The sequence below is a fragment of the Eptesicus fuscus genome, chromosome 14 (assembly GCF_027574615.1).
Source record: "Eptesicus fuscus isolate TK198812 chromosome 14, DD_ASM_mEF_20220401, whole genome shotgun sequence".
In the NCBI taxonomy this organism is placed as follows: Eukaryota; Metazoa; Chordata; class Mammalia; order Chiroptera; family Vespertilionidae; genus Eptesicus; species Eptesicus fuscus.
Genome location: NC_072486.1, coordinates 79,256,645 through 79,284,040, shown reverse-complemented (window position 1 = coordinate 79,284,040; position 27,396 = coordinate 79,256,645). Strand labels below are relative to the sequence as shown.

Below are 27,396 nucleotides of genomic sequence, written 5' to 3'. Positions count from 1 at the left end.
TCCATATACATGTGGTTTTATAGCTGGGCTCTCTATTCTGTTCCATGGATCTGAGTATCTGTTTCTCTGCCAATACCATGCTGTTTTGATTATCGTAGCTCTGTAGTATAATTTGAAGTCAGGTAGTGTGATACCTCCAGCTTCGCTCTTTTTTCTCAGCATTGCTTTGGGTATTTGGGGTCTTCTGTGGTTCCATACAAATCTGATGATTTCTCATTCTATTTCTTTAAAAAATGACATTGGGATTTTGATGGGGATTGCATTAAATCTGTACATTGCTTTGGGTAATATGGTCATTTTAACTATAGGTCTCTCTTTGCCACGTGGCTCCTTGGCAGCAGGGCCTCTGCCCCTCCTTGGCTGTGCGCTTTTGTTTGACCCACCCTGCCTGTGCCACCATCCCCTCTGACCCTTGTCACCATTCCTCCAAAGTTAGGAACAGCACAAGCCCCCTTGTGTCCTTGAGCAGCAGTTGTTTTTAAAACTGCATATAAGCAAACCCCTTATTCACTGTAAACTGAAAAGGTGCTTTCTCAACCCGTGCCTCTTGGAACAATGGTTTGCAAGGGCATTTTGAAATCAGAAACAAAATGAACTTTTCCTTCTTTCTTGTTGTTTTAGACCATGTGCATGAACAAGGCTGGCACTGCCCAACCAGGTGTAGGGAGAGGAGGAATGTGTGTTTGTGCACACCACAGGGCCATCTGGTCTACCTGGTTCATGTCACCAAGGCCAGGGGTTGGTGAAACCTCAGGCCACTGCTCACATTCCTCCAGCCGCTCCCTCTTCTCCCTGCTGCACCCTCCCCCTTCTCTCCAGACGCAGCTCATGCCAGCACAGCCTGGCCCTGTGAAATCACCGGCTCCTGGCTCCCTGGTGTCTGGGGCCACTTGCCTGGTGTCTTGTGTGGCTGCCAGGAGCTGGTTCTGTTCCCTCACTGAGCCCATTCACTTGCCCTGGCTGCTGCCCATGAAGAATCAAAGGCATTGTCCCTCTCAGAGGCGACAGCCGTCCTGAACAACGTCTTTAAGAACCAGAAGAGGGAGGGAAAGCCTTCTCAGGAGAACACAGCGGGGAACCTGTCGGTCCTTCGGGGCCCATCAGAAAGGCCCCCAATTGGGGAGATCTGCTTCCTTTGCCTGGAGAGGCCTCCCCGTGTCTCCGGGAGCTTTCCCACCTGCCAGCCTGAACGCGAGTGTCCTGACTCCACAAGCTGAATCCTTTAGTCAGGATTAAACAGGATAATCTGAAGTCAGGTAGTGATTAAAGACGGGGGGTAAGGCTCCGCTCTTTGCTGAGTGCCTCCTGCCTGGCCTACCTGCACTTGACTCTCGATGCTTATTGTGGACTTGGGTTTGGACTTGGTTTTTGTCCCATTTTCCCCAATCAGGTCATAATGTGGCACTGATTCATCATAACATGCTCCCACTCAATGCCTGTGCTTGCTGATCAGACACAGGTAGAAATAAATTGCTTTACCTGAAAGTAATGGGGGCCCTGGCAGGGTGGCTCAGTTGGTTAGAGCGTTGTTCTGGACACCAAAAGATTGTGGGTTCAGTTCCCAGTCAGGGCACATACCTAGGTTGTGGATTCGATCCCCAGTCAGGGTGCATGTGGGAAACATTAAAAACCAATCGTCGATGTTTCTCTCTCCCTTCCTCTTTCTCTAAGATAAATAAAAACAGTCCTAGCTGGTTTGGCTCAGTGGATAGAGCGTCGGCCTGCAGACCGAAGGGTCCTGGTTTCAATTCCGGTCAAGGATACGTACCTCGGTTGCAGGTTCCTCCCTGGCCTGGGCCCTTGTCAGGGCTCGTGCAGGAGGCAACCAATCAGTGTGTTTCTCTCACATCAATGTTTCTCTGTCTTTCCCTCTCTCTTCCACGCTCTCTAAAAATCAATGGAAAGATATCCTTGGGTGAGGATTTAAAAAATAATAATAATAAAATAAAATAAAGAAATAAATATCCTCCGGTAAGGATTTTTTTAAAAAAGTAATGGGGGATTGTGTCTGCAGTTCCCTATTTTCCTCTTTATTTGTGAATTATTACACCAATATTTTTAAAAAGAATTTAGCTATCTCACTTTTGCCAGCCCCACAGCCCTTTTATAAGACAGCTACACACACACACACACACACACACACACACACACTGGTAGACAGCCTGAGTGTGGGTGAAGTCTCCTGTCGGTTGGCCGTGTCTACCTTCCTGGCTGATGCTGGAGAAAGCACCCCCGGGGGAAGCCCGTTCCTGCCAGCCCAGGCCACCCCTGGTGGGAAGCCCACCCTCTCCTCCCTGCACCCATCATACACCCAAGGGTGGTGTGGAGTCTGTGTGCTTTCTCTGGGCGACATCTGTGTTTGATCCTGGCTAAAGGATTTAGCATGGGGAGTCAGGACACTCGAGTTCAGGTGTGACCTCTGCCATTTACCCCCTAAAGTTTAGGGCCTAAACGACCGGGATAAGTAACCTCTCCAGCCACCCGTTTCCTCATCCAAAAAGTGGGTTTAACCTGCCACCCCTCCCCTGCAGCATGGCTTCGAGGAGCACACGGTGTGAGAGCACTTGGCAAACAGCAAGGCATTCCACAAAAAGGCTGTTACTGCCGGACGCTACCCCTCTGAGGCTGTTTCAGGTAGCGGCGACGAGGGGGCGTAGTTTTGGTTCCGGAAGGTTCTTCCCCTGTACCCTAAACACCACACTCCTGATTCACACGTCATTTTGCTTTTCCCCTCCCTCACAATCCCCCTTCCCCTGCTGCCACAAAGGTCACCTGCTCTGGGAAGGGAGCAGGGAGGAGGCAGGATGGCCAGGGGGTCAGGGAAGCATCTGTTGAGCTCGGAAAGGTTTCAGTGAGAGAAGTTCTGAGGGCAGCGAGGAATCCTTCTGTCCCACCTGGAACAGCTTGTTCCCACCCCCGAGGAAAACCCGCTTTATCTTCTCCGCAGCCGGCGTCCAGCCAGGTTCTGTCAGGGCTGCGCTCTTAGCGTCCAGCTTCTCTGTGGTCCTGGGGATCCTGGCAGCACCGCCTGGGGTGGCTGCTCCCGAGGGGAGCCAGAGGAGGAGGCTCTGGGGTGGGGGCGGCAAGCCGCTGAGCCCAGGTCTCTTTAACTGTTTGCACTTGAGATGTTGACGTTCTGCCCGCTATGAATGGTCCCTGCAGGATGCTGTGAGGGGGAGGCCTGTCACGGAGCAGGAGGGAGCCTCTCGTGGGAGCACGCGCTCTGCGGACAGGGAGCCGGGACCCTGCCCTCTGAGCCCTTCGTCTCATCCGGAGACAGACCTGCGCGGAGCAGGGGCAGCTGGGGCCTGCTTACCTCCCGCGTCAGCCAGCCTCTTGCTCAGAAGCAGAACGGTGGCCTGAAAACAAGTAATTTTCTGAACAGATACCATAAAAGTTGAAAAGTAGAAAAGGGCATGCAACAGAAGTCTCTCCTGCCAGCTGCTCCTGTGTCTGGTGACAGCGTTTCCAGATCCTTCCAGAGACATTCTGGGCGCATGCAGACAGGCAGTGTGTGTGTGTGTCTGTGTGTGTGTGCACGCACGCACATGCGCTTCCCTTTTTGGAAACTAGAAATGGTATCGTTCTATACAGACGGCTGTGCAGTGTGCTTTTTTCACTCCCCACCCTCGCAGAGATGCAAAGACTGAGGGGCTTGCACGCCCGGTCCAAACGCGCGGCTGTGGTGTGGATGAGCCAGGCTTGGTTTAGCTCTCCCTGCGGACAGGCTTCCCCGTCTCCGTGTGCTCTCCGGAGCGCCGTGCTCACGAACGGCCCCACGCGCCGTTTGGCAAGCCCACAGCTCTGTCCGCAGACGGTCACAGAAGCGGAATCGCGAGGAGTGGCGTGCATCTTGTCAAAATGCCTCCGCAGAGCTGCCGATTTCCTCTGGGCCCGGGTCATTCCTTCACGGGTGGTTTGAGCCAGAAAGTGAGGTCACTGGCCCGGTGGAGGGCTGATTCGGATTGTGCCCTAAGTTAGGACAGATCTGGGTGCTTTTCGCCGTCACCGAGTAGTGCCAGAGATCACTGGGCCAGGCCCCCCGCCCCTGAACATGAAGAATCAAGGTCCCCAGAGGGCTCTGCCCTCGGGGCTCCTACAGGCTGTTAGGATGTAGTTACCCCTAAACTGCCAGCATCCCAGCCTGCTCTGTTCTGCCCCTCCGTCGGGCTCCAGCCCTGCCCCCTCCAGAATGCCGAGCAGGCCCGCAGGATAGCCTGTGTCCAGTGGTGGCTTGTCCTTCCTTGGCTTGTGGCTCCCTCACTCCAGGGTCTGGCTCTGTCACCCGGCGCCTTCTCCTCGGCTGTGGGGCTCTGGGTCCTCTCTTCTTACAAGTAGTCGCCTTGGGTTAAGAACCCACCCTCCTCCAATCTGATCTCACCTCTGAGCCGGGGCTGGCATCGGCACAGGAGCGTGAACCATAACATTTTCTGCTGGATGTGGCGCTGGGAACCAGCCCGTCCTGGCGTCACCGACAGCAGCCAGGCTGGTGCCCCCGTGAGGACTCGCCACCCCCACACCCTCCCCCCGGCAGCCGGGAGCCTGAGGCCAGGGAGGTGCGCAGGCCCCACAGACCCCAGCACGGCAGTGCCTTCTGGTCCCCAGACAGCGCTCTGGCAGCCCGGCCACGCTGAGCCGGGGCTGGCATCTGCATTCCTCGCCCTTCTCTGGGCGTCTCTGGGGAGTGTTGGTGCCACGACGCCGGGCCTGGCCAGAGGAGGGCTGGGCCCGGGCCAGGTGCCTCCCGTGTCGTCCTGCCTGCTGGACGCCGGTCTCCCCTGAGGAGCTGCCAAGCCATCAGCTTCTTCCTGCTCTTGGTCCTCACTCTCCCCGCTCCCGCCTCCCGCCCCACCTCAAGGTAGCCCTGCTTCTCAAGACCTTTGGGGGCCAACTTCTGTTTCCAGAGCATTCGGGGCTTCGCGTGGGAGGCCTTTCGTGCCGGAAGTTCAGAGACCTGCAGACTCGTGTGTGGAGCGTCCAGTGTCCCGCTGCGCCCCGCGGCCAGCCTGGGCTTGGGGTGGAGGCTCCCCCGGGTGTGACCTCGCGGTATGGGGCTCCCGGGAAAGGCACTCCCCTTTCACTGGTTGCTTCCGAAACGGCCACCCTGGAATGCAGCCCCACACTCTCTGGGCCCAGAGGGAGAGGAGCCTGGGACTAAGCCTGAGCCTCCCCCTCCCTCCTGTCTTTGCCCTGGGCTGCCAGCCTTTACCCAGGCCTCTCCCCGCCCAGGGCAGGGCCTGGGACGGGAGCGCACGTCCTGCACGTTTGGTGTCGGAGCTGGACGCCTCCGGACGGCGAGCCCCCCACAGGTGGAGCTTCTGGGGTCTTCCAGAGAGGGAGGCTCTCAGGCCGAGGTCAGGAGTGGATGAAGCAACGCCCGATGGAGGCCCTGTGGGGAGTGAGGACGGGACACGAGAGGGGACACTGTGCGCCCAGGGACTGGGCCCGGCGTCTGGAGCGTGGCACGGAGTAGCACGGCGAAGGAGGCGCGGCTGTGGCTTCGCGGCCGACCTGTCCTGACCAGCTCTAGGTCAGAAACAGCAGTGGGTAGCCTTGGCCGTGCCCGGGGCATCTTTGCTTTTACTCGCGTGATTTAAATAGTTTGACTAACACATTTAAAATAAAATGTTCATTCAGTTACCTAGGAGATGTGAGAGACCAGACCCAAATCCCGATGGTTTCTCTCGAAAACAAGTCAGTATCAGGAAGCATTCTTGCTTGTTCGTGTCCTGGACTTAACCCAGCAGGCGTGGGCTCTCCCGGTGCTGGAGGCTGGACTCCGAGACCCGGGGCCCGCAGGGCGCCCTCCTCGGAGACGCTGGGTCGAATCCTTCCTGGCCTCTCCGGGCTTCTGGCAGCTCGTCCTTCCTTGGCCTGTGGCTCCCTCACTCCGGGGTCTGCCTCTGTCACCCCGCCGCCTTCTCCTCGGCTGTGGGGCTCTGGGTCCTCTCTTCTTACAAGGACAGTAGTCGCCTTGGGTTAAGGACCCACCCTCCTCCAGTCTGATCTCATCTTACCTGATGACATCTGCAAAGACGCTATTTCCAAGTTAAGGTCACATTCGCAGGGACTGGGAGTTAGGGCGTCAGCCTATCTCTTTAGGGGACACGGTTCAACCCAGCACGCTGATCTTACGCAGAGTCAGCTCCATATCATGACGACCCCCTGCCTGAGCCCCCCGGGGCTGCACCGGCCCCATTCGAGTGGACAGCCTTACTCCTGGCACGTTCACAGCCCCTGTCTCCCCGCCTGCTTCCTCCTGGCTCCTGTCCCTCACCCGTCGCTCTGCAAGGCCCTTTCCCCGTGCTGCCTCCTCCCTGAAGTCCCCTCCAGCACCCTCGTCGTGAATTCTCACCTGCGGACTTGGGGGCACGTTCATGCTGTACGTTTTGACAGACCAGCTTGTCCCGTCTGGTCCTTAGCGGATGTTGGCATGTGATGTCTGCGGCATCGACCTTGTCCCTGTCGAATACCTTGTGACTTCCCACATCTTACCTCAGGCCGCTTGGTTCCTCGCCGTGGGCCTGGTCACCTGCTCTGGAGGGAGGACAGGGCGCCAGCGGTATTTGACTAAATGGGAGAAGACAGCATCCGATGTGTGTCCGTGAGAAAATTTTACCCAGGCAACTGCTGGCCCGGCCGGCCGAGCACCCTGAGGCCGGGGGCCGCTACGACTCAGGCTGGATGACGAGGATCCCTTAAGGGATGAGCCAGCGGTTTGTGGAGGCTGGTCCCAGCATTCAGTTTAACCTTCTCATTCTTGCCTCTTGAGATTTGGGCTCTTGGAAGTGGAGGAGTTCGCTCTGCTCCACCCCCACCCGCACTCCCAAGACCTCTAACAGCTCCGTGTGGTTTCCTCCCCAGCTTCCGGCCTCTCCTCCTCGCCATCGACGCCCACCCAAGTGGCCAAGCAGCACTCCTTCCCCCTCGAGTCCTATAAGCAGGAGCCTGAGCGACTGGAAAACCGCATCTATGCCTCGTCCTCCCCTGCGGACACGGGCCAGCGGTTCTGCCTGGCCTCCCACAGCCCGGCCCGGCCTCCGGCAGCGTCCCCCGCTCACCACGCTCCTTCCAGAACCGTAAGTCAGGGCGCGACCTGCCTGGGAGGCAGGGCCCAGGCTGAGGGTGCTCCCCTGAAGCTGGGGCTGCGGCTCTGGCAGGGGCGGGGTATTTGTCAGGAATCCCAGGCTGCGGGGAAAGGTGGGCGGGCCCAGTGGGCAGGTGCAAGGCCCGTGACAGGTGGTAACACCTGGAACATACCCAGAAACAGCTCTTTGTCCCGCCGCTTCTTTAAAAAAAAAAAAAAGTTTTGTTTGCATTTAACTTGAGTGGAAGACTAACGTGACAAGTTACAGGCAAAGCAAAAAGCAAACAAACACACAGCTTTTTTAAAATGGGAATTTGCTTCTAGAGTTTTCTGATGTCCAGTGTGCCGCCGTCGTTGGAGTGGGGCAGCATGCTGAGGGGGAGCCGGCCTGGTGGAGGGGAGCAGCTGTCCCTGCTCCTTCCACGCAGGTCGGCGAGGCTTCACGGAGGAGGCCCTGCCGCCCCCCCCGCCCCTGCATGTGGGCACGGGGACTCCATCCCTCTCGCCTGCCTGGTCCCGTTCCGTATGCAGATGTTCTGTATTGGGTCTGTGCTCAGCTAGGACGTAAGACCTACCACTCAGATCCGTCTGTGCAGAAACAACTCTGGTTCAATTGTCTTCCTTTCCTGGGGCTGGTGGGACCTATAGGCACAAGCTGGGGGCCTGATAGCAACAGGAGGCCGGCTCGGCTCTGGACGCTGCAGGTCTGGCATCGAGGTGTTGGCGGGACGAGCCCTCCGCGGTCTCCGGGGCTCGCGGTCTCTCCAGCTCCTGTGGCCCCAGGCTTTTCTCGGTTGGCAGCAGCATCACTCCACCCTCTGCCTCCCTCCCACATGGCTTCCTCCCTCCTTGTCTGTCTGGGTCCGGAGTTTCCTCTTCTTATAAGGACACCAGTCATATTGGACCAGGGCCCAGCCTGACCCAGTATGACCTCATCTTAACTTGATGACATCTCAAAGACCTGACTTCCAAATACAGTCACGGTCATAGGTATTGGAGGTTAGGACTTCAACATGGCTTGGGGCCGGGGGGGGGGGGGGGGGTGCGGGGGAAAGACCCGTCCGGAACAGTTATCTATGGGAGAAAGGAGATGTGCTGTCGTGCAGAGGACATCCTGTGACTCCTTGTCCCTCCATGGCTGTTTTATTAGCTCTGTGCTCTGCCGGGAATTGTGTGTTTTAAGTGCGGAGGGAAAAGATGAGCTATTGCTCCCGCCTTCTAGGGCTGCAGCCTTACGGTGCGGAATGAGGCTGGGGAGAGGTTAGGTAAACGCAGAAGTAAGTTGGTGGGTAAGTAGTGAAGCAAACAGTCCAGTCGTCCCTGCAGGAGGGGAAATCGCATCTGCCCAGGGCAGTGGAGGCTCGCAGGCAGAGGTACCCACTGAGCTGGGCCTGGGTCACTGGTCGGGTTTCAGTAAGGGGACAGGTAGAGAGTCTTGTAGGGAAAAAGTGAGCCACGACGTGGAGTAGGAATGAGTGTGACGTGTAGTAGAGAGCTCTCATTTCATCATTTATTTTCTCAACAAATTCTTATGAAGCACCTGGGATGTGCCGGAAACAGTGCTAAGAGAGGGCGGCGGGAGACAAGGTGAGCCACCTCACAAGGCGGGGACAGAGTCTATTCTGTTCACTTGATTAACAACGCAGTGTACATTGGAGGGATCCGAGAGACAGCTGATCACTCAGTGGCCAAAAGGAGCTTTTGTCCATTTGGGAGGTTCAGACAGGTAAGTAGGTGCAGTAGAACTGACAGAACTCGTGTAGTTGTTATGGGAGGAGAGCCCTGGCCCAGAGTCCGTGAGTGGAGGAGCCAACCGCAGCGGCAGGATGTGACTGTTCCTTCCGCAGCGGGGAGCAGTAATCAGCCTTGCATTTTAGGGTGATCCCTCCGGGGCTGGGCGTGGAATTGGATTGGATTTGTGTGGCACGGGTGAGATGAGCTCAGGTGAGATGCAGCGGGAAATGAGGCAGGTCTAGTGGCGGCTAAAGGTGGGAAGACGTGGACTAGAGTTGGAAGGAAAGAGCTGTTTAAGAGGCTGCATTGAAAGGGATTTGGAAGGTGGTGATTGGTTAGTTGCAGAGGAAAGAGCGCCGAATCAAAGGAGGATCCCTAAGGTCTTACCTTAGGAAATGGGGTGGATGTCTTGCATTTTCTGGTGTAGGGAACAGAACAGGAAGAGGAGTGGGCTGTCTGTGTGAATATGTGATGTGCATGTCTGCACATATGTTTGTGTGTATGTGTGTGTGTGTAGGTAGTGGCGGTACAATAAGGTATCTGGGACACTCAAGAGGAGGTGTTCAAAGAGCAATTGGCTATGTGCATCTGGAGCTAATTATTTTTTTTAATATATTTTTATTGATTTCAGAGAGGAAGGGAGAGAGAGAGATACAAACATCAATGATGAGAGAGAATCATTGATCAGCTGCCTCCTGCACGCCCCGCACTGGGGATCAAGCCTGCAACCCAGGCATGTGCCCCTGACTGGAACCAAACCTGGGACCCTTCAGTCCACAGGCTGACGCTCTATCCACTGAGCCACACCAGCCAGGGCTGGAGCTAATTATTAACATTTGAACATCATCAGAGCAGTGGTCATTTATGCTGTCATAGTAGATGAAATAATACAGAGGAATGTGTGGCAGGGGAGAAGAAAGCCAGGAAAACGTGTACATTCAAGGGACAAAGGACAAGGATTCTGAGTTGCCGGGAAAGCAGGCAGAGAGCAGGCAAACACAGCATCCCGAAGCAAGAGGAGTGCGTTTCATTGTGCTTCGAGCCTGTGGAGGGTGTGCTGGGGCCCTCCAACGCTGCAGAGCCCTGACACTGACTGAGAGACCTGGTCAGAGCCCCACACCAGCTGGCTGGACCGCCCACGAATTCCTTACCCGTAGAAACCACGGACGACGCCTATGAGCCCGCTAGAGCTGCCACACAGAATACCACAGCCTGGGTGTTTACTGCTCCCAGTCCTGGAGGCTGGCAGTCCAAGACCAAGGTGCTGGTGGGGTTGGTTTCTCCTGCGGCCTCTCTCCTGGGCTTCGGCCCCTCCTCGATGTATCCTCACCGTCTTTCCTCCCTGACACAATTCCCTGGTGTCTCTTCCTCCTCCCATAAGGACACCAGTATTATTGGCTGAGGGCCCCACCCTCATGACCTTATTTAACCTTAGTAACGTCTTCAGAGGCCCTGTCTCCAAATATAGTCACATTGGGGGTTGCGGCTTCAACATATAAATTTGGGGGGAGGACACAATTTAGCCTATAACAGATTACAAATTATTGTTGTTATCTTAAGCCACTGAGTATGGAGTGATTTGTTATGTATCAAAAAAATAACTAACACTTGCCTTGGCTGGTGTGGCTCAGTTGGTCGGAGTGTCGTGCCATACACCAAAAGGTGGCTGATTTGATTCCCAGTCAGGGCACATACCCAGGTTTCGGACTTAATCCCCAGTTGGGGTGCATGCAGGAGGCAGCCGGTCAATGTTTCTTTCTCTCTGTCTCTCTCTCTCTCTGTCTCTCTCTGTCTCCTCTCCCTCCCTCCTTTCCCCTCTCTAAGATCAATTTAAAATAATAATAACTAGCACTTGTTTCATCATGTATGTGGGGAGGTGATGTAACTCAATGAATTCATGAACTTTGGTTTTTTTCTTAAACCTGACTCTTTCCACTGAATCCGTCTCCAAGATTCCTACTTTTCCCAGGATGACTATCTGGATGGCAATCACTAACCAATTTTTTGAGATTGTTATTTGGAATAATTGCCTTTTTAAAAAATAGGGAAGCACTTTAAAAATCTAAAACTATTTCAAATCACTTGACATTAAGGAGTAAATGCACGGCTTTGTTTTTATATTCCTGTCTCACCATTTTAAATATCAAGTTACAACCTAATAAGGCCCGGTGTTACAGCTATCTGCCCAGAAATGGCAAAGTAACAGTCCCATACTCTGTTGCTCACAGCAGATTAGATATTTTAAAAATAGTTTCGGGGGGAGGGGGGATTCACGTTGGGTCCAGGAGTGGGAGCGGCAGGGGCTGGTGATGGTGTGATCGTGACAGCCGGGCGTAGACAGTGCTGCCTGCGTGGTGAAGAGACAGGCAGAGGCGCTGCTCTCCTCGCTGTCAAGCCGAGGAATTATAACTGGCATCCTCCCTGGTTCCTGCGCTGTCGGAGGCGTGACTCAGTGATCGGGAAGAAGACGAGCCCAAATCCGAGAGGCGTCCTTGGCTCAGAGCTCGGCCCCTTTGAGCAGGGGCCTGGGTCTTTATGGTTCTTGTCTGTTCTGTTCCCTGGGGTAGATGAGCTTCAAGGAAAGGATGTTGGATCTTTCTGCCTCAAGATTTTATTATTTTTTGTTAATCCTCACCTGAGAATATTTTTCTCCATTGATTTTAGAGAGAGTGTAAGAAAGAGGGGGAGAAGGAGGGAGGGAGGGAGGGAGGGAGGGAGGGAGGGAGGGAGGGAGGGAGGGAGAGAAAATTAATGTGAAAGAGACACATCAATTGGTTGCCTCCTACATGCACCCCGACCAGGGCCGGGGATTGAACCTGCAACCTAGGTACATGCCCATGACTGGGAATCGAACCTGTGACCCTTCAGTGCACAGGCTGACATTCTAACCACTGAGCAACACCGGTCAGGGCTCAAGATTTTTTTTTAACTTGATAAATGCCCTCCCAGGAAATCATTCGTTCAACAGTTTCCCAAGATCCGGTCGTGTGCCCAGCACTGTACTGGGCTTTGGGTACTCAGTGAGAGTTGAGATAATCCCACCCCTAGGAGAGTCCCAGCAGGAGGGAAGGCCTGCAGGATCAGGACCCTGGAGGGGTCAAGGGGCACCTCCCACCTCATCACTTCCAGGTCACAGCCTAACAGATGGGGGATGTGCTTCTAAAGATCTGTAGGTCCCAGGGCCATGCGCTTGGCATTGCTGGGATAACAGGGACACAAACGTGGGTAAAAATGTCCCATTTCCAGTGCTGAGTCATTTGCTGTCTTGGTCGATGGAGCCAACACTTTTTGTGGTTGAATCTGCCATGAGAACAGAGGCCACGTCGGGGTTCATCTAGACGATTCCACCTAGAGGAGCAGCCCTGCCTCACCTGGGAGAGGCAGAGGTGAAAATGCGGGTGTCGCTAGTGCTGGGGCGGCACAGGAGTTGATCCGGGTCATCTACAACGGCACCTCTCCTGGGAGGAGACCCACCGTGATCACCCTTCCCTCTCACTTGGGCTGGCGGTGTGAAAGCCGACACGGAATGTGTAAGAGGCCGCACGTCTCTGTTCCAGAAGCTGATCGTGACTTTGATAAGCTGGGGCCGAGGCCAGCTTGCAGAGTCGCTGAGTGAGTGTGGGATGACAGTGTGGACGGAGGATGCGGACAGCTTTATCAAGACATTTGGTGTGAAGAGGAGCTGGGAGTCGGGCTGTAGCGGAGGGGGTCCAGGGGCATTTCTCCTAAAAGATGGGTGGGGTGTGCGCTGATGAAAGGACTTACAAGGTCCTGAACCTTTGACCCCCCTCCATCCACACCTCCATCCCAGAGAGAGAGTGCTGACCTCTGAGGACTGTGCTGAGGATCAAACAAGATAATCTGTGCGAAGTTACCCAAAGGCTCCATAGCCAGCAACACGAATGTCAAGATTAGAATCAAGGGGCTTGAGCTCCAAGATCCATGTTCTTGGCACGGTTCCCAACCACCTTGATAAGCCTGAGCGTCTCGGCCTCTCCCGCGCACACACATCCCCAATCCAGGGGTTGGCACGCTCGGGCCTGCGGGTCAGAATGGCTCACCGTCTGTGATTGGGATCAAAGTGTCACTGATACACGGACACGCTCGTCCATTTTGTACCCTCCCTGACCGCTTTCCTGCTACAACAGCACAGGTGAGTGTTTGCAACAGCGACGGGGTGGCCTGCAAGACCAAAAATACTTACTGCCTGGCCTTTTTTTCAGAAAAAAATTGCCAGCCCCTGACTCATCGGTGACATCCAATGAGTTGATAGGCCATCCCGGGCAAAGTGGCAGAATGAGACGGTCCCCAGAGAGGCAAGAGACAAGCAGTAGAGCGGTGCCCACTGAGGACGTGGAGCGGGGCCCACGGGACACCGCAGCGAAGCAGTCAGCCGTCCTGTCCCCGAGAGGCCCGGGGATTGCCCTGGCCGGAAAGCTGGCCAAACGGTAACTGGTCCCGAAGAGTGAGGACCGGAGGCTGCGTAGTCTCCCACACTCAGAGCTTTATCAAGTCACACCGTCTGCTCTCCGCTGGCCTGGAGGAACTCAGAGCAACGTACGTCTACGGTGGTTAGGCCTTCTTCCCCTCCACCCTCTCGAGTGACGAGGGGATGCACCTTAGACATAAGCCCAGGGAGGAGCATCACAGGCGTCCCCCCGCCTGCCCGGGCGACGGCCGAGGAGAGTTGGTCAGACTTGCCTCTTCATAGAGCCATCAGTCCAGAGGCAGCTAGTGGTTGGAATTCATGGGGAAAGATGAAGCAAGAAGCCTAGTAAAGAAAATCAACACGGGTCCCCGAGGGAGGACAGAGGGATGGACGAAGGCCACAGGGGGAAGATCCAGAGGAAGGGGCTCCTGGGGAGTGTGTGTAAGAGATAAAACAGGCTGAATCTCAGCCATGGGCCATGCGGGAGGAGTCTAGGTGACTCTCCCGTTTCGGGTGAGAAAGGATGGATGGCAGTGTCCTTACATGAGGAAGGGGGTGTGGTCTGGAGACGAATGACAAGTTCTATCTCGGGCACACTTTCTTTGATTCCTTTGGGACATTAGGGACCTCAGGGCCTGGATATGTAAGCCTGGAGTAGAGAAGCAGAGAGTAGAAAAAATTATTCTCTTGGTCCATTTTATTTTTTATATTAATTTGAGAGAGACAGACAGACATGGATTTGTTGTTCCACTTTTTTATGCATTCCTTGGTGGCTTCTTGTATGTGCTCTAACCAGGGATCAAACCTACAACCTTGATGTCGGGATGATGCTCTAACCAACTGTGCTACCGGGTCAGGTCCTCTTTGTCCATTTTATTTGCCAAATATTAAGTCAAAGAAGTCAAGACTCTGAACACCTTCACCCAGGTCATTGCGGGCACGGGGAAGGAAAGAGTCTGGTTCCCCTAACAGGGACACCTCTGCACCAACACAGGTGTGTGAACACGCTTGGGGGGAGGGGGCTGACCACTGGATGGGAAATCATTGTACCCACTCACGCATTTCAGTCAGGCTTATCTTGATTTGCATTTAGATGGAAATTCTTTCATCTCCGAAACAGGACTGCCCTCACTCACAGCCATTAGAAAAGCATTAACTTGAGCTCGTGCAGTATCATTGGTACAACAGCGACACAAAACATAAAAGCAGTATTAATAGCATTCCCTTAACGACTCGGTAGGACGTAGCAGTTGAGACGGTGGAAAAGTTTAGAGCAAGGCTGCTGGGTGTCTGTCTGAGAGTGGCGTGCATAACCTGTTAATGAGTGACTGCCCGAACCCCCCGGTGCCCGGGGAACCTGTTTCAAGGGGCTGTGGGGGGTACATGCTCTTCCCACTATTTTGGAGGCTTGGCATGGAACCCAAACCAACGTTATTTTGGATCCTGAGTAAGAATGGCATCTGGCCACTTGAGCATGGTTAAAGGAGAGGTGTGTTTACTCAGGAAAGGGGATTTGAAGCAGGTGGCTCTCAGGAACTACACAGAGGTCACTCCCACACGATTGCTGTGCCTCTGCCCATTAAAAGACCATTGCTTGTAACGTGTTCATTCACGCATTGGTAAGCCTATTCAGTTATCTTGGCTTAGCCTGATTAAGTCGCTCCATTTATCTTCTTTGCATTTGATTTTAAAAATTAGATTCATCTGGAGAATTATTTGATCATCTCCCGTAAAAATAGCATTTCTCCAAGACGAAAGCATCCTGGAAATGGGTTACACAACAATGTGAATGCGCTCACTTTTGTTGATCTGTGCACTGAATGGCCAAGAAGGTAACTTAACCCTGGCCGGTGGCTCAGTTAGTTGGAGCATCATCCCCTGCACCAAAGGCGGCAGGTTCGATTCCCGGTCAGGGCACATACCCAGGTTGTGTGTTCAATCCCTGGTCCATCGGAGGCAAACGATGGCTGTTTCTCTCTCACATCTATGTTTCTCTTTCTCACCCCCTTCTCCCTTCCTCTCTCTAAAACCAATAAAATAAAATAATGGAGAGCCTTTTAAAAAAAAACAAAAAACCATCTTGTAACAATATGTTCCTCACTGATGTGTTTGGGACAATCCTATTTTATAGTGTTTCTGTGTGTGTTATCAACCTAATACTGACTTAAATCAGGTACATTTGATGGCAAATAACTTACGAAAATATCATTTTGAGTCTTAAAATGATCTTCAGTGGATTTGGAGCAGGCAGAGGACCACAGGGTCTGTGGAGCAAATTTACCCACCATTGTTTGAATATAGTTTATTATTCTTTCTTTACAAACAAAAACAAGCACTCAGCACATTGATTTCCTACAGCGCATGCAGGTTCTTGGACTTCCCTACACGGTGCAGCTGGTCTCCTGCCTGGTTGCCAAGTGATGAAATTAGGGACGCAATTAAAATCTATTTAGTTGAGTCCTGGCCAGTGTGCTCAGTGGTTAGAGTGTCATCCTGTACACCAAAGGGTCGAAGGGTCGATTCCCGATCAGGGCACATACCCAGGTTTCGGGTTCAACCCTCAGTTGGGGCACATGTGTGAGGCAACTGATGGATATTTCTCTCTCACATCAATGTTTCTCTCTTCATTTTCATGCCAGTCCTACACAGGGGATAGTATTATCTCCATTTTGCAGGTGAAGAACCAAGGGTTAGCCCTGCCAGTGTGGCTCAGTGGTTGATCGTCAACCTATGAGCCAGGAGGTCACGGTTCGATTCTCGGTCAAGGCACATGCCCAGGTTGTGGGGCATGCAGAAGGCAGCTGATCAATGATTCTCTCTCATCACTGATGTTTCTATCTCTCTCTCCCTCTCCTTTCCTCTCTGAAATCAATTATATATATATATATATACATATACACACATACACATACACACACACACACACATATATATATATATACATATATATATTCTTTAAAGAATCAAGGTTGAGAGAAATGTACTCCTCTGCTGGAGACTTGGACTAGTAAATGGCAGAGACGTGATTCGGATGGAGGCCTACCTTTGAAGCCCGTGTTCTTCTCATGTTGCCCCAGGGCAGCCCCCACACTGAGAGGAGCTGTCATGTATGGGCACCAGGCCCGAGCAGAGGACAGTGCCAGGCGCACGGCACACACGGGCCTGAGGCTCGGAGGCCGACGTGCTGGGCGCACAGCCCCCAGTGGCCGAGCGGGACTCAGAGGCGGGCCCTCGGGGGCGCAGAGCCTGAGCTTGTGCCCAGCCGCACTGCTGGGTTGCTTCATTTCTCCTATGCTCTGGTCACACGTGTTGACTTGGAGATCTTAATAAAAGGAAGGGCAGCTGGTGACACCCCTTTGAGATCTGCACCCCTGTTGGCTTTGGAATTCCATGATGGTACGTGAGTCAAAGTACCGACCTAACACAATTGAGTCATTTCCTTTCCTCAGACAGGAAACAAGAGGCGGGTGTTGGCTTTATCCACGTGTGCTACCCCAGACATTGGCCTCTCCACTCAGACCCTGAGTGGATCCGATCCTGCAGAGACCTATGCCGCGCGAAATGCACTGTTGGACTGAGATTCTTGCATAGGAAATGGACTGTGGTTTTGCTCATTGTCCTGAAGCGTAGCTTGTGTTGTCATCCTTTTTAAATGTTTGGTTATTTCCAGTTTTTCTTGACTCGCCAGACAAATGTGTCATTTCTCTATGGCCATGAGGAACAAAGCTGCTTTAGCTTTTTTAACTTAACCACCAGAGCGGAGTTGCTGAGGTGGCAGGTTTAGACTGAGTTTTCAATTGCCATAGCTTATTCACAGACAAAATTGCCCACAGAAACAATACATTGGCAGAAAATTAAATTACCTGTTCACTGCCAGGCCGCTGTGACTCAATGGTTGAGTGTCAATCCATGCACCAAGAGGTCACCAGTTCAATTCCCAGTCAGGGCACATGCCCCAGTTGCAGGCTTGATCCCCAGTAGGAGGCATGCAGGATGCAACCAATCAATGTTGATGTTTTTCTCTCATAGATGTTTCTATCTCACTGTCCCTCTCTCTCTAAAATCAATTTCTATAAAACATTTTTTTTTTCAGAGAGGAAGGGAGAGCGTGAGAGGGATAGAAATATCAATGAGGAGAGAAAGTCATTGATCAGCTGTCTTCTGCAAACCCCCTACTAGAGATTGAGCCCACAACCTGGGCATGTACCCTGACCGGGAATGGAACTGTGACCTCCTGGTTCATAGGTCGATTCTCAACCACTGAGCCATGCTGGCCAGGCAAAAAAAAAAAACACATATTTTTTTAAAAATTACCTGTTCACCTATTTGAGCAATACCTGGAAGTTGAGCAACTCTCCCAGGCTACATTTGGGAATGATTTCATCTTTAAGGGTAAATTCAGCAACAGCAGTAACACATCCCGAGCTTCTCTGACGTCCCTCCTCCTTGTTTGTCTCAACTTCCTGTCCCCGGCACTGTGTCTGGAATCAGACAGGCAGGAGGAGGTAGGGAGAAAATGGCTAAGTGATGCCCAGCAGCCTGCCCTTCATGCTCAAGATGCCTGCAGTGAGTTCCTTCCATTCAACCCTTCATGACTTTTGTGCTTCCGAAACCTGAAACTCTGCACCTACCGTGTTTCCTCCATTTCTGTCCTGCGTCTGCTGCCCCGTTCTCCTGGCCGCGCTGAGCCTACGTCACCTCATTTGCAAAGCACCTTCCAGCAGCCTGAAAGCAGGCACAGTAAGGGGCTGGTCTAGGTTAGGGGAGGGAGGGAAGAGAAAAAGTCCTGAGTTGCTAGGCATCATGAAGCTTTAAAAAAAATAATCTACCCTGACCAGTGTGGTTCAGTGGTTAGAGTGTTGGCCCGCACACCAAAAGGTTGAGGCTTCAATTTCCAATTAAGGGCACATACCTGGGTTGCGGGTTTGATCCCCGGCCCCGGCCAGGGCTCGTATGGGAGGCAACCAATCAGTGTGTCTCTCTCACATCAATGTTTTTCTCTCTCCCTCTCTCTCTCTCCCTTCCACTCTCTCTAAAAAAAAAATAAATAAATAAATAAAAAATAAAAATTAATTGAAAAAAGATCCTTGGGTGAGGACAAAATAAAAATGTAAAAATCTTGTAATAGATTGTGTAAAACAAAACAAACTGTGTACACTGTTTAGGACTGCTACAGGAAAACAGTACTAAACTAAACTTAATTTCCAAGTTGCACTCTTTTCGGGAGAGTTATCAAACGGGGTAGAACGCTGAGGCTAAAGCCACTGTTTTTGAAACCACGGCAATGAAAGGGATGGCAGAGGCCTTTGCGGAACGAGCAGTAACTTCAGAAGCTCCTGAGCGGCGTTTACAGCCTCGCGGGCGGCTGCTGGACCCCGTCCGTTGGCCTTTCCTGCCTTCTCTTCGCGTCCACACGACTCCGTTGCTTTAGGTAGAGGCTCCTTTGGTGCTTCTGTTTCTGCTGCTCTGGTCTGCTTTCTCTTTGCTTCCTAATTCCCTGACATACCACGTTCAACCCATTTTTATTTCTGCGACACTTCTCAGACTTTCCCTCCTAACTTCTGCGATCATTGTAAAGACATTTAAGCATTCCTGCTGATCTGGGCCCTCTCCCATCCATCCCTCTGCACTCTGCACAGATACTAGGATCTTCTGTATCGCCAAAATGGTTGGAGGAAGTTCACATCCGCTTCTTCTATGCCACCGTATGAAACCTAACTCCCTTCCTTTTGCTCCCACTGGTTTCTATCTTTCTTTAACATCACAAGGACACTCAACTCTGCCCAATTGGTTAGAGCAGTGGTCGGCAAACTCATTAGTCAACAGAGCCAAATATCAACAGTACAACTAATGAAATTTCTTTTGAGAGCCTAAAACCGACTTCTGCGTATGGGCCACGAAGTTTCAATCGCACTGTACGTGCACGCCCGCACGTGGTATTTTGTGGAAGAGCCACACTCAAGGGGCCAAAGAGCCGCATGTGGCTCGCGAGCCGCAGTTTGCCGACCACTGGGTTAGAGCATCGTCGGGATACACCAGGGATGGGGGTTCCATCCCTGGTCAGGGCACATACAAGAATCAATCAATGAACATAAATGTGTGGAACAACAAATCTATGTTTCTCTCTCTAAAAATCCATCAATAAATAAAAATGTAAAAACAAACAGGGAGATATCTGTCATACTATCAACAATAAAAATATATTTTAAAACAAAAACAAACCAACAAACAACCCTGCGCTCTCGGATAAAGGCCACGCAAACGTCTCTGCCTTCAGAGCACTTCCTCTGCCCCAGCCATCACCCCAAATGCTCTTCCTGCCGAGCTCCTTCCAGGTCTGCCTCAGGGCAGCTTCCCTCCCAGAGTGCCCGGAGCACTGACGTACTCTGCGAAGTTGCTATAGTGGCTCACTTAAACAGTGTAATTTTTTGCCTTGTTACATATGCAGATATATTCACAATTAGAATATGACCTTCATATAGTTAGAATATCATCTCCTGTATCTAATATTAATACCCAAATATCACTTAGGGTGTTCTTGGTGCAAAGTAAGACAAAACTGTAGCTCAAACTGGCTCGAAGGTAATGACATCTGTTGTCTCCTGTTACAGGTCCAGAGGTAGGACGGGCCCAGGTGAGGGATAGGCCTGGTCAGTGATGTCACCAAGGACCCAGTTCTGTCTGTCTCTCTGCTCTGGCTTCCTCTGGAAGCTGGTCCTCAGTAGCAGGACTACGTGCTAACGGGGCAGGAACAGAGGGTGGGAAGGGGACGTGCACACACGCATGTGGGCCCTGGCTCTCTCCAACCAGAAGTCCTCCCCTCGAACCCTGGATAGCGTGGGAGTGACGGTCCCCATCATGACTCAAGGGCTCCTGTAAGGAAAGGGTGTGCAGTGTGACAAAATCAGGGCGTTATTCTAGGAAAGAAGGTGAGAAGAGGAAACGGTGCCAAGTGGGCCACCAACAGCATCCCCTACAACTGAATGCAATGTGGCACACACGAGGCCCGTGATGATGAGGGTATGCAACTCAGCCTAAATGCCTCCAGTAAGGAGAGTGGGTCACTGTGGCCTGGGGCCACGGAGAGAGGGAGGGATGAACCACAAAGGGGCCCCAGGGAACTTTTGGGGTAAAAAAAAAGTTTTTGTATCCTGATTGTAGCAATGGTTTTATGTTGACTCATTAAGTGGTATGCCTGAAATGGATACAGTTTGTTGCAGGTAAATTATATATATCACAATAAAAAAGAGACAAAAAATATTTCTTAAAAGATTTACATTTGTGCCTGGCCGGCATGGCTCAGTGGTTGAGCATCGATCTATGAACCAGGAGGTCACGGTTCAATTCCCGGTCAAGGCACATGCCTGGGTTGCAGGCTCGATCCCCAGTGGGGGATATGCAGGAGGCAGCCAGTCAATGATTCTCTCTCTCACTGATGTTTCTATCTCTCTCTCTCTCCCTCTCCCTTCCTCTCTGAAACATAAATATAATTTACATTCGGAGGCACACTAGTCCTACATCTTCCTGCAGTTGGCTCTGTGTCCCAGGCTCACCCTAATCCATCCTGCTTAGCTGCATCGCGCCTTAGATAGGGAATAAAGATCACAGAATTCACCAGAAGCAAGTATAAGGCCCTTTAATTTCATCCTTTTTTTTTTTCTTTTCTTTTTTTGTTAATCCTTACCCAAGTATATTTTTTCCCATTGATTTTTAGAGAGTGGAAGGCAGGGAGGAATGGGGGGAAAGAGAAAAAAACATCGACGTGAGAGTGTCACATGGATTGGTTGCCTCCCACACGCACCGTTGACTAGGAATTGAACCCTCCACCCGTTGGTGAGCAGGCTGAAGTTCTATCCACTGAGCAATACAGGCCAGGGCTAATTGCATCTCGACTATTGTCCTTCCTTTTGATGGCCTTATGTAGAACAAAACACAACAGTCATGGAAGCAGTCTGTCTCAATCATTTGTGTAACTTTTCGCCAGTTTCCGGCCGGAGTTCCCATAGACGCAGGGATGAAAGGGCTGAGACAACGACTCCCCGGGTCTGCACCGGAGGGTTGAGGAGCAGGCCAGCTGGAGGGCGAGAGTAGAGAACAGTGAAGAGAGACTTCCTTGTGACTTTATGTCCTTTTTTGTGTTGCTTTGTCCTAGAAATACAACACATTTCAAAATGTATGGCTTCATGCCTCAAGAACTGAAAGGTTTCTTGAGCTTAGGGAGAAATACTGATTTTTTTTTTATTGGCAAAATATTATGGTACATTAAGTGTCAACAGAAGAATGTATTTAGCTCCCAGTGAGTTGTGTTAAACACAAACTTAATGAAATACTTTGAGGAGCAAAAAAGGAAAACTAATTTGGATTTGCTTGTGAAAGGCAAGAGAAATGCCGGTTTCAGACCCTGACTAATAAGCTCCACAGAATCAGAACTGGAGGAGTAACAGACTGACCCTATGTATGGGGAGGGTTCCTACTTTATATCTTTGATATGCATTTCTAATCATCTGGGTATTTTATGGACCCACCTGCCATGGCTCCTGGCAGGTAGCAGTTACTAAATATTTGCTGAATGGGTCTCTTCAAAATCTTAACATTGTCTACTTGGGGGAAGTTAGAAGATAACTTAACATAAAGGATCCAGACAAACAGGACTTTTTTGGTTCTGTCAGTTTTCTTAACAATACTTCGTATCAAACAGATTTTCAGCTGACTCATTGAACTACATACATTGGCTGCCACACTCTGAAAAGCTACTGTGGAATAAACGCTGTTTAAAGGAAATCATTAAAAATGTGAGGAAGGAGCTAACTTTATTAAAAGCATCTGAAATGGTTATTTGGAAAAGTATCAAAATGAACAAAACTTTTCCCCCAAATATACTGATTAAAATGTGTCAGAAGGATGAATAGTTATGGTGTCCAATATTTTTGAGGGGTTTTTTTTTATATAGAATCTAATTTTATTTATTTTTTTCCGTTGCTTCCATTTATTGTTTTTTCATTTTTTTATTAAGGTATTATATGTGTACATATCTTACCATTGCCCCCCTACCCCACTCCCATACATGCCCTCACCCCCCAGTGTTTTGCATCCATTGGTTATGCTTATATGCATGTATACAAGTCCTTCAGTTGATCTCTTCTTATCTCCCCCACCTCTCCCTAACCTTCCCGCTGTAATTTGACAGTCTGTTTGATGCTTTACTGCCTTTGTATCATCTTTTTGTTCATCAGTTTATAATGTTCTTTATTATCCAGAAATGAGTGAGATCATGTGGTATTTTTCTTTCATTGACTGGCTTATTTCACTTAGCATAATGTTCTCCAGTTCCATCCAGGTTGCAGCAAATGGTAAGAATTCCTTCTTTTTTATGGCAGCATAGTATTCCATTGTGTAGATGTACCACAGTTTTCTGATCCAGTCATCTGCTGATGGGCACCTAGGCTGTTTCCAGATCTTAGCTATTGTAAATTGTGCTGCTATGAACATAGGGGTGCATATATCCTTTCTGATTGGTGTCCCCAGTTTCTTAGGATATATTCCTAGGAGTGGGATTACTGGGTCAAATGGGAGTTCCATTTTTAGTTTTTTGAGGAAACGTCATACTGTTCTCCACAGTGACTACACCAGTCTGCATTCCCACCAGCAGTGCACGAGGGTTCCTTTTTCTCCGCATCCTCACCAGCACTTGCTGTTTGTTGATTTGTTGATGATAGCCATTCTGACAGGTGTGAGATGGTACCGCATTGTCATTTTGATTTGCATCTCTCAGATAATTAGTGACTTTGAGCATGTTTTCATGTGTCTCTTGGCCTTCCTTCTGTCTTCTTTCGAAAAGATTCTATTTAGGTCCGTTGCCCATTTTTTTATTGGATCATTATTTTTAAAAATCAATAGTCATAGCCTAGCTGGTTTGGCTCGGTGGATAGAGCGTCAGCCTGTAGACTGAAGGGTCCCGGGTTCGATACCTGGTCAAGGGCACGTACCTCAGTTGCAGGTTTGATCCCTGGCCCTGGTCAGAGTATGTATCTCTGTCACATCAATGTTTCTCTCTCTGTGTGTCTCTCCTCCTCCCTTCCACTCTCTCTAAAAGTCAATGGAAACTATCCTCAAGGTGAGGATTCACAAAACAAAACCGAAAAATCAATGGTCACGTCACAGAAACTGAAACGGTAGGGTGGGGTCAAGAGCCGGCAAAGCTCTCGGCTAATGCCCAAACCAGAGTCAGTGACCTCTAGGCCTTGCAGCGCATGTTACTACAAGAACGTTTGCTCCGTTATTTCTTAGCAGAGTCACTTTTTCTTTCCTTTTCAAAATGTCAGGTCCAAGGCTCAAGGGAAAATTGGTGCAATGTGTCTAACTAGGAATGCGGTGAAGGAGGAGCATGAGTAAATGGCCTGAAATCATCCCTGAGCCACTCTCACCATTAAATCAACCATTTACCCACCACATTCCCAGTGATTCGCTAATAACGAACAATTCATTTCACTCGAGTATTTTTGGATGTCTACTATGTGTCAGGCATAAGCGACACAGGATAACCAAACAGCCAATCTTCCCTCAAAGAGCTTATGGGGCTTCGGGAAACCGAAAAGTAAACCCCAACCCTGTGTAAGTGCCTTATAGAGTGTGTGGGTGCCCGGCCAACATCCAGGAAGTCACAGTTTGATTCCTGGTGGAGGCACAAGCCCAGGTTGTGGGCTCGATCTCCAGTGTGGGGCGTGCAGGAGGCAGCCGATCAATGATTCTCTCTCATCATTGGTGTTTCTATCTCTCTCCCCCTCTCCCTTCCTCTCTGAAATCAATAATATACATACATATATATACATATATATGTGTGTGTGTGTGTGTGTGTGTGTGTGTGTGTATATATATATATATATATATATATATATATATATATATATACATATATATATATATAAAGTGTTTGGATTAGAGAAGCAATTAACCAGGTAAACTGTGAGAAGAGGCCAAGAATCAGGAAGACTGAGCCTTTTTCCTAAGACTCATTCTCAAGGAGTGAATGGGAACCAGCCAGAATGTTCAAAACCCTGAGCACAGTGGGCAGGGACATGCCTAAGGCTCACGTGCGGGGCCGCAGGGGAAAAGAAGGTAAAGGAATGAACCGCTCAGGCCCCGCTGAGCCGAGGAGCTAGCCAGCATTCCTAAAGGTTCCTGAGAGAAACAGGGAGTGTTTCTAAAAGGTCACGTTGGCTCCAGGGCAGAGAAGGGCAAGACAGGAGGAATTAGGGCTGATCCAGCCAGCAAGCATGCGACAGTGGAAATGCAGCCCCAAAGAATTCTGAGGTGGTGAAGCGAGCGCGTGCAGGGACGGATTCAGGAGGAGTCTAGCTGTCCGTAGAAAGCTCAGTGGCAATGGCCAGCAGATGGCCTTCTTTCACGAGAGCTGTCAGCTTCAGATGGAGGCTTGGGAGTGGTCAGCCCAGAGGTGGGGGTGAGAGCTGCTCCTGTCCTGGCCCTGGTGGCAGGTTCCCACCTCACAGAGGACATCTCTGTAGAGCAGAGCTGGAGTTCAGAGATAGTGGGGAAACCTCAGAGCTGTGGGTCCCATGCCCTGAGTTACTCAGGAGCTACTCATCCAGTATTTAAAGTTGACTGATTTCGCCCTAGCCGGTTTGGCTCAGTGGATAGAGCATCGGCCTGTGGACTGAAGGGTCCCGGGTTCAATTCCAGTCAAGGGCACATGCCTGGGTTGTGGGCTCGATCCCCAGTGGGGGGTGTGCAAGAGGCAGCCAATCAATGATTCTCTCTCATCATTGATGTTTCTATCTCTCTCTCCCCCTCTTCCTTCCTCTCTGAAATCAATAAAAATATATAAATAAATAAAGTCGGTTAATTTCTCACAGTAGCTATTTAAGATTTTATCTATATATATATAAAAGGCTAAGTGACCAGCCATATGTCCATCCAACAGTCCAACCGACTGACCGGCTGCTACATATGACGCACACTGGCAATTTAAAAATAAATGTTGACTCGCGCATACGTGATACATATAAAGCTCTCACTGGCACCCATCGCACACGTGTTTTAATTTTATAATACTATATTATATATACTATTTTGACATGTAATTTTTTGCAGTAACTTAATTACTGCAAGAATCTTTCTACTAATTAATTTCCTTTCAATGTGCACGAATCCATGCACCGGGCCACTAGCATATATACTGTATATTAAGGCAAAATGAACTCATATGTAACCTCAGTGCATAAAGAATAGCTTTTGTGGCAGTCGTTTTGTGATTAAGTTTTCAGACTAAAGTTTTCCCTCCCAAGAGCCCTTCAAAATACTGTATTTTCTGCACCTGGGCACAGTGGTGCGTGACAGACCGTAGTAATTTAACATTTTCCACCAACCGAAAGGCCACACTTTGCAATGGCTCCGTGTTTCTCAGGCATTCGCTCACTAACGTTCAACTGGGAACTCCACTGAGTTCCCAAGACAGAAGAGAGGGGGTCACAAATGCAGAACATGATCCAGGCCTCCCCAGGCTTGGCCCTGCCTGAAAGAGCTAAAATTAAGGCGAGCAGACAGGTCTGTTCAGACTTCAAGAAAACGTCACCATGCATGGGCAACTACGACCACCAATTTTAAATTATTTGCGCTAAGAAACCCATCACTACCTGACCTGTCAGCATTATGTGCACACCTCAGACGCCTGCAGGCCTGATCCCGCAGCTGACCTGTGTGTTATGGAGAAGTTTATCTGCCCTTTCTAGTGTCCAGACTGTGCTCCTTTCTGAGAAGATATGAGCTTTCTCAGTGAAAACAACCCATGGAGAGCAGCTCAGCCTCGCCAGCATGATCCAGGTTTTCACCGCAGCCTCCTCCTGTGCACCTGTTACCAAGTGAAGTCAACCCGAAGAGATCCACATGAATTTCTTTCCATTTCTATTCACGACTAACGTCTGCAGTAATGGGAAGAGACTTTTTTTTTTTTAATTGATTTCAGAGATGAAGGGAGAGGGAGATAGATACATCAATGATGAGAAAGAATCATTGATTGGCTGCCTCCTGCACGCCCCACACTGGGAATAGAGCCCGCAACCCGGGCATATGCCCTTGATTGGAATCGAACCCAGGACCCTTCAGTCCGCAGGCCAGCGCTCTATCCACTGAGCCAACCCGGCCAGGGCAGAATGGGACTTTTTAGTCTGAGGACCACTTTTGCAGAGTTAGCAGCTTCCCAAAATACACACGCCCACAGCTGCCCATTTCTATCCCCAAAACCAACTCATCCCTACTACAGGTGAAACTGATGGCACTCTGAATAGACGAAGAGGGATTTCTTTTTAAAATTATACTAAGAAATTAAAAAGTAGACTTCTCAAAATTTAAATGATTGACACTACCACTGTGCACCACCATACCTTTTAAAAAATTAAACATAAAAAATAAAAAGTTAAAAAATGTTTAAATGGAAAAAAACATAGAGTAAGGATATAAACAAAGAGAATATTTTTGTACAGCTGTATAATATATTTGTGTTCTAAGCTAAGTGTTATTACAAGGTAAACTAAGGTTAATTTATTATTGAAGAAAGAAAAAATATTATTTTATAAATGTAGTTTAGCCCAAGTGAACACTGTTTATAAATTCTATAGTAGTGGCAGTGATGTAATGTCCTAGGCCTTCACAGTCACTCGCCACCCACGCCCTGACACCCAGAACAGCTTCCAGAAAGACACAAGTGGAAGCTCCATTCATGGTAAGTGCCCTAAACAGGGGTACCACTTTTTATGGTTTACACCATGTCTTTACTGCACCTTTTGTTTAGATACACAAGTACTTACAGCATTCGGTACAGTAACCTCTTGTACAGGCTTGTAGCCCAGGAGCAGCAGGCTGTGCCATACCGCCTGGGTGTAAGGGCATATGACGATGTTCACACGACAAAATCGCCTAACAACACGTTTCTCAGATCGTTACGTGGACCATGACCGTGGTTTAGTTCATCGCTCACCCATTGAATGACATGTGTTATTTCCAGTTTGTGCTATTACAAATGAAGCTGCTGGGAACATTCATATACGAGGTTTTCAAGTAAACATCGTTTTCGTTTATCTGGGATAAATGCCCAGGAGTGCACTGCTGTGTCTGCGGCAGCTGCAAGTTTAGT

General features: G+C 50.2%; 1 protein-coding gene across 1 annotated transcript in view; it reads left to right on the top strand.

Annotated features, from left to right (window-relative positions):
• Positions 1 to 27,396, top strand: part of PRKAG2 (protein kinase AMP-activated non-catalytic subunit gamma 2) — a 217,480-nt gene that overhangs the window by 123,982 nt on the left and 66,102 nt on the right. The window contains exon 4 of the mRNA XM_054725929.1: positions 6,865 to 7,079. Coding sequence (XP_054581904.1) covers positions 6,865 to 7,079 — 215 coding nt within the window. The remainder of the gene's footprint in view (positions 1 to 6,864; positions 7,080 to 27,396) is intronic.